At 41.7% G+C, this 12,116-nt stretch overlaps 1 protein-coding gene across 1 annotated transcript in view; it reads right to left on the bottom strand.

Annotated features, from left to right (window-relative positions):
- tanc1b (tetratricopeptide repeat, ankyrin repeat and coiled-coil containing 1b) overlaps nucleotides 1–12,116 on the bottom strand; it is an 86,393-nt gene that overhangs the window by 17,451 nt on the left and 56,826 nt on the right. The window contains 6 exon segments of the mRNA XM_063888326.1: nucleotides 228–835; nucleotides 2,703–2,869; nucleotides 3,719–3,950; nucleotides 7,045–7,199; nucleotides 7,475–7,756; nucleotides 8,695–8,817. Of these exon segments, the coding sequence (XP_063744396.1) occupies nucleotides 228–835; nucleotides 2,703–2,869; nucleotides 3,719–3,950; nucleotides 7,045–7,199; nucleotides 7,475–7,756; nucleotides 8,695–8,817 (1,567 nt within the window).

The raw sequence follows: 12,116 nt of genomic DNA, 5'->3' as shown, positions 1-12,116 counted from the left end.
GTCTGAATAGCAAGCTGTGCTACAAAATTACCATGAGGATGTTTTGGTATAAAGCCCCTTAGATTCAATTATATTTGTAGTTTCTGTCAGGTTGTTTGGGGTCTGATAGTAACGCCTTTCGACAGACTTCACTTGACTGTTATAGTAATAATGTAGTGTAATAGTAACCCACATTCCTAAAGGAGCAGCTGAGTTGCAGCATTTGATTAAAAAAGCCGAGGACTGACCTTGGGTCACAGAGGAAGTCCGTACTCTCTCCATCGGCTCTCCACACCAGCCACTCTCTGAAGGAGGGGTGGCAAAACATGCGCGTCTTGTCCCGACGTTTGATGAGGAAGCATGAGAGCAACTCCATGCGTTGTTGGAAGTCCTCCCATTGCAGCTCCCCTTGGACGAAGCCGGCGTTGATGGCCTGGAACAGCTGCTCATCAGTCATGGGGTGCAGCGAGGCAAGCGCCACGTTGAGGATGGGCAGTGAGCGCTCGAAGGCTGAATTGGTCATGAACTTCATGTTGCACTGTAACTGGTAGAGCTCAGCGAGCGAGACGGGCACCACTTTGTAGCTGGCACTCTTGATCACCAGGTGGCCTCTCTCGAACAGATCCAGGGTGAGTTTGAGATACAGGTAGGAACCCTGGCTCCGGGAGATCAGGTGGCTGCTGAGCTTGCCGACTGTGATAGGATCTGCTTTGCCGTTCAGGCTTATATTGTTCATGATATCCTTGCTGCCATTGATACGGTACTGGATATACGCATTGAGGTCGTTGCTAATCTCTGCGTTGTCTGTAAAGTCATCCAGGGAGATCTTGGAGAAGGGGAGAAGGCTTGTGATCTCCTGTGGAAGAAACACAATAAAGACAATCAGGGACATAAAGGAAGTTAAACTTACGTCAAGGCTCACTGCAAAATAAGCATTTGTTGTTGAGTACATACACCAATTGAATCCGAATACCCAAACAACAACATTTTTTTTTCTAGTTCCCCTTGCAATATAAATTGTCCCAATCGTCCCACAACAGAGAAGGTAATATGTGTGTGTGTGTGTGTGTGTGTGTGTGTGTGTGTGTGTGTGTGTGTGTGTGTGTGTGTGTGTGTGTGTGTGTGTTTACTATCAGGAGACTTCTTAGAGCAGTAGGGAGCAAACACACTGAGAAAAACAAGACTAGGAAAGTAAGTATTAAGAGGCAAGAGATGGTGGTGGTGGTGGTGGTGGTGGGGGGGAACAGGAACACTTCTAACAGAGGTCAGAGCCGGAGCTCCCATTTCAATCTATGTCCTGGGGATTGGAGAAATCAATGCACCTTAATCCTCCAATCCTTTACCTGTTTGAGGCTAAAGAAACGTTGCCACAGCGAGATAACACTTCTCTGTACCTCATCATGACAAGGTAGAGAAAACACACTCACAAACACATGGATCATCACATGCACCGAGTCGCTGACACGCACTGATTATAATCCAGGAGGTGAGAGAAGTGCCAGCAACACATCACAGATAAGCCAGATATTATTCTAGCAAGCAAAGGCCAATATCCTGAACCCTTTCTCCTTGGTGAAATCCTATTTGTTTGCTCAAAGTGCAAAACAAAACTGTGACACTTTCGTTACACCTCTGCGCACAAATAGGATGCAGTGGTTGCAAACCAAACAGTTATTTAAAGATTTCAAATCAGCATATTATTTGGTAGCATTCCCATGCTCTATGAATGAGTTTTTCTTTTTTATCTTCTACTTGCAAATTGGAGTTAAGAGACTATGACACAAATGCCCTCCAATTTAAAAAACTGCTTCACTGTGTCAATCAGAGCCTGGCTACATTCACTTTCCCAGAAATGTTTTAAGCAAATGCTCGGTTTGCAGTCAGCTGGGACATCCGAAAGAATCTTTCCACACCATAAACGGATCCTGACGGATTCATAGAGGTGAATACACAATGTCAGTGTTAGGATAGATTGATTCAGCACATCCAGAGAGCCTCGACATAAACTGAATATTAATCCTGACTCACAGGATAAAAACAAATGGGCTGATCTTGGCTTGCAGTGCATTGCATACTGATGGACACCACCTCGGCCTGGCTTCCTGCCTGAGCATTAATAACTAGAGCTCTGGATGTCAGCTATCACATTATTATCCTGAGCTCAGCGCTTCATCCCAGCCGTCGTGAGTCTCATCGGGCATGCCAAAGCCTCAGCTATCATCAGTTCAACACTGGCTCAAATCTCTGGAACTGTTCGACCTAGTGTCACTTTCCCTTCAAGCTAGTCGGCTCGTAGTGACTGACTGCTCCTTCCCTGTCATGCAGCGTTGAATCCCCTGGTCACTGATGCTTCAGTTCCTGCTTGAATGTTACTGGATACGCTTGACAAAAAATGACTCTGTAGAGAGCACAGTGACAAGGATCAACAGCTTGGATAAACCTTTCAACTTTCACACATGTCAAAATCTGCAGTGGCTGACAGTGTCAGGAGGTTGCAGCATATCAGACTTTAGCCTTGTATTTTACAATTGCTTTGAGAAAATGTATATATAAGCTAGCCTTCTGTAATGAGCTTATTGAAGAAGATACTTGACACAATCAGGTTTTACGAGTCTTAATGAGAAAATTGACAATTTATTACCTGATATCGCACACAAATACATTTTGCATAGAAAAGCACAACGCAATGTTGTTGTTATTTTTATTAACGAACTCTTACTCACCAGTAAATTGACCCGGACAGTGACCACCAGTTTAAGCCAAGAGGGGAACTTGGTGATGATCTTCGTGATGAAGGAGGCGATGGTGTCTCCGTAGTCAGGCTTATGGAACTCGGCCTCGTTCAGCCCGTCTACCAAGATGATGTGGTCCTCCTCGGGAATCCTTCGCTCTGGAAACACAATTACCGAGGTTTAAAAGTGAGCTCAACTGAACTGCACCGTGGCGACGGTATAGAGCCGTGTTTCTGTGCAGTAATCAAACCCTTTCTCTCTAAGGTGCAGTGAGAGTGAGTGGTAAGGGCCTTTACTTTGATTCATCAACTACACACCCACTGCTCCCTCTTTACTCCCTACTGATATGTCAAGTTATATTCACTCCGTTAACACAATAGTTAATACTGTCCGTGGCATCTGTTAGAGTTTAATATGAGTCGAATGTTTGCAAGCTGAAGAGTCTCTTCATGAGAAAGCGGATTAGATCAACAATTCTGTTGCACAACAGCTATTTGGCAGATGCTTTCAAACAGAGCAACTTGCATTCTGTCAAATACACAAGCATTTAGAACAATTTGGGGTTAAGTGCTTAAGGAAAAAAGTAAACATGCATCAAAGCATAATTATAGCCGCTTTATCTGATCTCATCAGCTGGGACATAGTTGTGCTTTAACACTTGCCATATTTTTTCTAAATATGAAGCAGAGGTTTCAGATGGCCAACACAGCAATTGAAAAAGATGTTTCCTCGAGGCATTCCTGAGATATCGAGGAGACCGATGGATAAACAAGTAATCCACCAAAAAACTATGCCTACCAACGCTGGTGCATAGAAGGCATAGAAACAGTTTGAATGTCTGTCAGCGCTTCTGTCCAGGTAAGCAGTGTGCCATCTGAAGAATGTCTATATACTACATTACACATTTCCCTGAGTACAGTGCAGTAACATGCCGCAGTGAATGATCAAATTGACTCACAGAAGCCCATGTAATTGAAATATTGAAATATGACACAATGATGTTTTACCTTTACGAAGGTTGGCTAGTGGCTCGAGGACCCCCCTCCGGAAAGCGGCCATGGGGTCCTGGACACAGGAGCGCAGACTGAGCATGCTCTGGAGGTGGGGCTCTTTCAGCAGCAGCTCCCGGTACGCACTGAGCTGGTGTGCTCTGCATAGCAGGGCAGCGATACTATGAACAAACTCCGGTACCAGACAAGTGTAGGTGTTATCCGCCTGGCAGTAGTGATATGCAACCACCTGGAACACACAGAGAAGGGAGACAACAGATAGGATTACTTCAGATCTAAGAAGAATAATTAAAACATCTGAGAGTAATTCATCAAGGCTTAAATTAGTTTTGGCTTAAGAAAGAAAATATAAAAAGCTGGAAACATGTGATAACCTTAACGCATTTACAAACGCCTTGTCGGCCAAACAACAATTTCTGTGGATACAGAATGGAATCTGATGCCCTTTTATATGTATAACCTCTATAAAGCACGGTTACAGAGGATGACCACCTCAGATAAACTCTACTATGAAAGAAACACTGAATCACAGATGTAGCTCTAAAAAAAAAGATCTTCACTACAGTGTTCAAAGGAAGTCCGCTTCAGAAGGGAAAAAGAGGGGTAGGGTTGGGGAAGAAGAAAAGAGAGATGATGTGGGGTGATTGCCTCTGTTCTCATTCCAGGACCTGACACACTTCCAGGATCAGCAGGGGGGGGGAGCAGGTGACCTGTTCTGCTGATGCTGCCTATTGCTCTATCAACAATGCTCACCATCTTCTGGAAAAATCACTTTTTTCTAAGCTAAAGCACATCCAACATTTGAAAGTGCATTTATATTTCCTTTATGTGCAATAAAGGAAATATAAACCACATGAACTAATAAATCCTCTCTGGCTTCAAGATCTTGAGAGTGATTTAGAGGTCTGAAACAAGACCACGTAGGAATAAGGGCGTGAACTCTCTAGACCAATCTTGAGCCTCGAAGAAAGCACTGTGAAACAACTACAATTTAAGAGGAACAAAACCCTGGGGTTCAGGCTGTGTCTATTTCACCCTTATTTTCAGTACCATATCTACTCATCATCTCCATGTATGTGCTTTATACAAAAGTTGCTCTACAAAGCTAGTGTCAGAAATGTAGGTATCTCATTGAGCATTTAGCAGAATAAAACCGCACAATGGAAGAAAGTGATCACAAGTTTCCAGAAGTAATGAGTACAGCATTCTAGGACTGTTGTCATACTCATCATACCATTATATTAAAAAAAAACATCAAAGGGAGACAAGAAGAAACACAGCAACTGATTCACATATCCTTTAAAAAGTATTATTCTAAAGTAAACAATTCATTGGGCTACTCAGTACATTGAATCTTGTACAAAGGCTCAGCTCAGAAACGGGGCAGTGATGTGGTTGTTAAGCTTGAAATAAAACAATATACCAGTGAAAGCAGACACTGTGGAACACCTCTCTTGTGGGGCATTTATATAGTGCATAGAATAACTGTGGAAAGGTGCCTGACAAAGAGACTGCAGTGATGGGTAGTGTCCAAGTCATGTAGACTCCTGCCTCATCAATGAGCAATAAGAAGCTCAACACATGATGATGCAACATGCTGCAGTGCACCTGCAGTACTTCATGTGCTGGCACAACAATGAGTTCACTGTTTAGAAACATTCCCTAAATACGCGCCCCTGTCATTAACTTGCGATAAACCATAAAATGTAATGGCCTCAGTGCCCCTGTTATGAGACCACTTTCAAATGAATGATTAAAAAGAAACTGGCACAATTTGACAGAATCTGCTCAGTGTTGCATCAGTATTCAGAAATCACAGGAACAGAGCCCCTGGGGGAGCGCCTGCTGGAAACACTTTGCACAATAATTGGCTTGAGGGATATTGCTTGGGTTTCATAGACATTTAGATGAGCCTCAGTGGCATATCGTCAGCTGTCTGGTGCATGGACTTCCCAGTGGTAGAGGCAGAATGTGTTGTAGTTATCGCATGCCCCATTTCACTACTAAAGAGGCATTTATGATGAGGCAAGAGGGCGAAACCCCTAAGGCTTTACAGAGATACCTGGATGTAATCAGTAATATTAAAAATGAGGATGAAGCATCAAATGAAGCCCTATTAGAAAGCTGTGTCACCAATCAAAAGAGCAATCAATTCACTGTCACAAAAGTGTTTTAATTAAGTCAAACACATTAATGCCCTAATAACTCATCTTCCTTATTATAACTCTCCAAAGACAAAGCTATGCAACATGTTTACATTTCCTCTGAGAGTGTCAGTCAACTAAAAGCATTTAAACATCAACTGAAAGTTCAGGTATTGGATGGCAAGCAGCAGTGGGGCTGTTTTAAAAAATCTGCATGTGGATATTTTCTAAATGTACATGTACATGTATGTGAAGACCAGAGGTGAAGGTTCTGCCATTCCATTTTGGGGGGATTTAATGATTGAAAACTGATTGACAAAAGCATAGCAGCATGAATGTTTTAAAAGCATCATCTCAAAATGTGGAGGAGAGCAGAGATGAGGAGCGGGGGCTACAGGTCAGAGAAACTCAATTATCTCTCTGATGTTGACTGTCCAATAAAGGCAAAAAATACCACAAAAAAAGTAAAGAAATCGATGAATGTCTTTTTGTCCACGGAAGGACAGAAGAGGCTATAGAGGTAATGCACTGTTCTATGTGTCTACCTTAATGAAAAGCATTGAAAGCCACAGCACCTATTACGCAACCTCTAAACTTAAGAGGTTAAAGGATGTAGAGAAAGTGCTTTATGTAACATACATGATCTGAAGCAAATGTCAGACTGCACTGTAAGAAACAGCTTGCTATTTAGGACAAAACCTCAGACTGTACTGTAAAATGTGTTCCCATGGCAGCCGCTGTGGTAATTCTTCCCCCACACAATGCAAATACCTTCCACCTGTGAGCATAAAGGGCACACTTAAGACATGAGCTGAAGTTTTCTGTGTTCCCACTTCCTCGCGGTCTTACGGCATCATTATTGAACCTGCTTCTCATGGCCAAGTCTTTAACTAAGCTCACTGCTTCTCAAATCAAACAAGCCTGTGATATTAAAGGTCCTGGGACGCTCATGAGAGAATCACCGTCTTTCAGAATCTCAGCAGATTCTGGCTAGGCTGAAAATAAAACCAAGGAACATAAACAATCAGAAATCATATATAAACACATATTTTCTGCAGTGGATCTAACGCATACTAAAACAACTTCAGTATGCACACCGTGTACATCCTTGTAAAAAAGGGATAGAATCACAGTGGGATTTCTCCTGAACCCTGAGCTACAGTAATGTTAGAGGTGTACCTTTGCAGCCAGCCGTTTGACAGCCTCCTCCCTGCGTCGCTGCATCTCGGGGGTCCCCGGGCAGCTGTTGGTCCTCAGTGTGTTGGTGGCACTGGACGGTGGAGTGGGCTGTGGGGGCTGGCTGAGAGGAAGTTCTGCGTTTGGTCCCCCACCACCTGGAGGACAAAGACACACACTTTGTCAAGTACAATTGTAGACAAAAAGAAATTAGAACGTAATATTTATAAATCTAGCTTTTATACTTTTATTTGTTATTTATTGCGATAGCTAAATTGTGTGAAATCAGTTTTACATTAGTGCTGGAGGTTTATGTTGTCAGTAGATATATATTTTATCTTTTCCTCAATCAGCAAGCTATTAATAAAATTCAAATTCAATAACAAAAAAAATGCAGCTAATGTAATGATCTTTCTTTAGGCAAATTGCTCACTTTTTGGGGAGGCACTAGGACTGTTTGAGGCAATCTGACGCATTCGACCTCCGTGACAGCTGAGTGCTACTAGCCGGGAGATAATGGCCGTTTTTCCATAACCCACACTGCCCACCAACACAGCGCCGTGGTTCTCTGTGGACTCGCTGGCCTTGAGGACATCTTCCAGCTGCTGAAAGAGCCAATCTCTGCCCACAAACACAGAGTCTGTGGTGATGCTGGGCACCTCGAACAGCAAGGGCTTGAGCATGATGTCAACGGGTTTGTAGGGAGCAAATCGAGCTGAGGACAAGTAGGAAGAAAGAAACATATTAGAATATTTATTTTCAAGAGTGAAAAAATAAGATGTAAGAGACTCATGAAACATGGTTCAGTATGCTTTTTGTAATTCTTCTTCTTTCTGTCAGTGCAGACTTTCAATCAAATGACTGCAATGTTGAACCATCATCCATTTAAATACAAGCTCTTCAGCAGCCTCAGAATGATGTGCCAATAACACAATCATGCAATGACAACAATGGATCTTTCTCCACGTAGAATAATATTTAGAAAAACTGACAACTTGCAAACTCATTCTTCCCCATCCTTTAAAGACAAAATGATTACATTGCCAAATTTGTTTTTCTTAGAATAATTCTGAACAGTGTCTTACCGCAACACAAGTTTATTGACTTGGGCAGGGATATAAAAATGATCACCTGACATGATGCATCTGTGTCAACGCCATGTTTAAGTGTGGAAAAGGAAAAGGACGTTTTTTCAGTTAAACAGTTGGACTACCTAATGATGTTGTTCTAAATTATTCATGTTCTCATCAAAGATTCACTCTGTGGGAGATCTCTCAGTGAGACTGAAGTTTCAAAACATATAACCGAGATGAATGATGGTGAACCACAGCAATGATTTTATCCAGAGCTTAGTGGGTGCAGGAAATGTGCATATTGATAATAGAACATCAATATAAATAAGTGCAGTATTGCTCAAAGCCATACTCAGTGTTTGGATTGTTTGAAATAAAATAACTACTACAGTTTTTGAAATGCAGATCTTAACCTTTAATTTTAGGAGATAGAATCCACTTTAGCGTTTAAAACTTACAACTACTACTACTACTACTCTGTCAAGCACTACCTTATATGGACATGGACACACCAGATACCATTAGAGCTGAAACAGCAGTAGAGCCAAAACAACAACCCCACAATGCTGAGCGCAGTCACCTTTGGAGTCCATAGGTGGCCTTCCTCCTGTATTATGCCACGGTAGGCGGATGGATGTCCGCAGGGGGGTGTTGCGCTGTTCATCAAGAAAGCTCAAGTCTTCCAGCTTTGTGGAACTGGTCGCTGTAGACAGAGATAGAAATGAAATAAGTGAAGCAGAACACTTGATGCATCTCGAGTGCATTCCCCACATCGAGACTAAGAGACTAAATCAGAAACACACACAGGAGAAAAAGTGTAATTTTTGAGAAAAGATGACTGAAGAAGGCGCCAGCAAGTGCACTCTAACATTTGCTGTTTCCTTGAGGCTGTGTGTGAAGGTACGAGTATACTTAAACAGAATAAATAACAGTGTCCCTAGAAACAGAAATGCTCCTTTTTTCTTTGACTTGAACTGACAGCTTCACAAAATATAGTAGAGAGGTCTGTCCCAACAACACCCCCACTGGGGCCTGCAAAGAGAGAAGATTGCCTTTATGTTTCTTTAAAATCGAGAGGAAATAACCAGTTCCAGATTCAAAGGTTTATTGACAAAATGTTTACAGAACTAAGGTGTTATTATGTAATGTATAAAAACTTGGATTGCAGGTTCCTCAAAAGTGCAATTTAAAAGACATAAAAAATACATATAACAATTCAAACGTTTCACTTTACAGGATGAGATTTATGTTGCTTAAAACATGTTAAGACATTCAAGCACAATAACGCACAACAGACAACAATATTAGTAATGTGATGCACACTTTCCAAAATGATTTCAAGGTTATGCGTTTGGAGAAAATTAATCATTATACTATAGGCTAATCTTTCAACAACTTAAAATACCCAGAGAAATGTTGTGGAAGTCAAGCTTTCGTTGGATCTTTTGTAGCTTTTGTTGGATGTTTTTACGGTAACTGACGTCTGTAGATAAACGACTCGATGAGGCAGAGTTTACATAACCATCAAACTTCCTGCCTGATGTATGTGATGTTCTGGAAAGATAATAAAGATGTGCAGTGTGCATCAAGGTTTCTCTTCCAATCACTATTCACTGTTCCAACAATACTATCACCATGGTGATCCATGCTCTCTTGGCCCTGTTGGAGAGCAGACTGAAAGCCTCTGCTTTCTACTTTATCAGCCTCAGCTGGCAGAGTATGTCACAAACACTCATCTCTTCTTTTCACTCCCTCTCCCCCCTCAATTGATCGCTAACTTACTCTCTGGAATGTCCCACTTATTAAAAACGTGTCTGCTGACAACAGAGTCACTGAAGAAGCGGCCATCAATGCAGCCCCGACTGGAATAAAGGAAGGCCTGTTTTTACTGCAGTGGATGGAGCTTTCAAAATGAACCATAATGGACAGAGTTGAAGCTTCAACAAACTATATAAGGCAAGCACAATATAAACACTTGATTCTAAAGCTAAACTGAAAAACTACTTACATCCACCAGCAGAGCCATGAATGACAGTGGTTATTCTCAAAGCCTTCCCCAAGTCCACAGGGAGGAATATACTAGGGCAGGAATATGGACAAGTAGGCAGTGCGCAGACCCTCACCTTTATCCCTTGAGAGTGCTCGGAGTTGATGAGCTCAGTGAGGGCACAAAAAGCGATTCCTCTGCCCCAGTGCATCCATGCAGGCCCACTGGCAGCATTCAGCTGCTGAGCAGAGGACTTGGCTGTCCCCTCTTTAGCGCTCAGCCAGTCACAGCATCCACAGAATTAGGTGCTAAATGAGTGCAACACTTTGCAAAAGAGTGTCATGCTCTCTTCACACATGCACCTCTGTCTATGTGCTGCATGAATTTGCAGTCACACAACCACAAAGCAAAGATAAGCAAGCAGGAGTGGAAAAAAGGAGTGAATAAAAAGAAATGGAAAACTAAGAGATTTAGTTCCAGTGGCTGATTACAGTGTGTAATGTGCAGCTACTGTAGGATTAATCTGTGGCAGGAGAGGGGTAAGAGAAAGGCATGCGAAACAGAGGTTGAAAGAGCCCTAGATTTATAAATATTTCTAGAAAGAATATGGCAATAATACGGTGGTGTGAGGCGGTAAAGGAGATATGTGAACAGAGGAGAGAGAACAAATTACCACTAAAGCCCAATAATGACATGAGAACCACATGAAGGTCTTTTTTTTCTCTCCGATTTCTTTACTACTTAAGAGGAAAAACTAATAATGAATCTCCAGGCACCAGGCACATACTTTTGCTCCTGATAACAATAAGCTAAAACTGAAGGCAAAGCTCAGTTTGATTTGCTTGAGTTTTTTAAATGCACACACTTCTCCATTTCTGTCTGTGATAATGCATTCTGCACCACAACCCTTTTCCTTTTTGTTAAGTCATATCTCCAAGTCTTTCAAGGCTGAGGATTCCCACAGGTAGACTTCATATCCTTCCAACCCTCTTTTCGTTTCTTTCCCACTCTGTGACTCTATATTCCTTCCTACTCTGGCACGTCTCCACTCATTGAAAAAATGTCCATATGATACCTTGAAGTGTGTGCTTGCAGTGACTTTGAAGCCGTACAAATGTGTCAGACAGTATTCTGATGAAAATGATTTTTTCCTCAGGCAGCTCTGCCCTTTGAAAACTTCAGTCCTGTGTTCCCATGACAGAACAGAGCAGCTCCCCTGCTTTAACCACTGCCCCCCTTATTGCCCTGACTTGACTCCACTTTTCTCTTTACCAAAGGAAACAGTCAGTATTCCTGTCACAATGTCCACCTTTTTGCCTTTTCAAGATGAAGGAAATCTATTTAACCAGTGTGACATTGTATGTGCAAAACTGAAATACATTTTTGAGAGGATGGCCCTATCCTACCAATTCTGTATAAAATGGAAGGCAACATATCTGGTTGCTATAACACAGATAATAGTCTGAAACGCACTGCAATTGGTGTCAGGGAAAACTAATAACTGTGATAATCACTTAAGCGTCATCTTGATATCAATTTGTCATAGTATACAATCATCATGTAGCAAGCAGATATTAGATCATGTGTTGTGTAAAAGATGCAAACTATGATCCAGAACATTTTGATATAATAAAAGTTTCACAATAACATGATAAAGAGAGACAAACGGTTGAAAAAAAAAACTCAATTAACAGCCACCCATCCCTGTTAAAGATATCTGTGTCGCAGAAGGCGTTGGTGAATTGTCTGTGTTAAATACTTTAACATCAGCCCTCAAGTCCTTCTCTGACCTGTTAAGTCATCATGGCTTTAGCTTAAGCAGACTAAGTGTGAAATGGCCTGAATACAAATTTGACGTGTTACCATGGAAACTTTTTTTTTTTAAAAACCCCCTAGCTGCAATGTTCCACTTTTGTTAAAAGTTCAGATATTAAATGTTCACCATGTATTCTGCTATCAAACTTTTAGTACAGTCCTTTTATTATTTAACACTATTTTCCAGTGCCACACGTTCA

Source organism: Eleginops maclovinus, chromosome 7 (assembly GCF_036324505.1).
Source record: "Eleginops maclovinus isolate JMC-PN-2008 ecotype Puerto Natales chromosome 7, JC_Emac_rtc_rv5, whole genome shotgun sequence".
Taxonomy (NCBI): domain Eukaryota; kingdom Metazoa; phylum Chordata; class Actinopteri; order Perciformes; family Eleginopidae; genus Eleginops; species Eleginops maclovinus.
The sequence above is the reverse complement of the archived record's forward strand: the minus strand, read 5'-3'. Positions and strand labels throughout refer to the sequence as shown.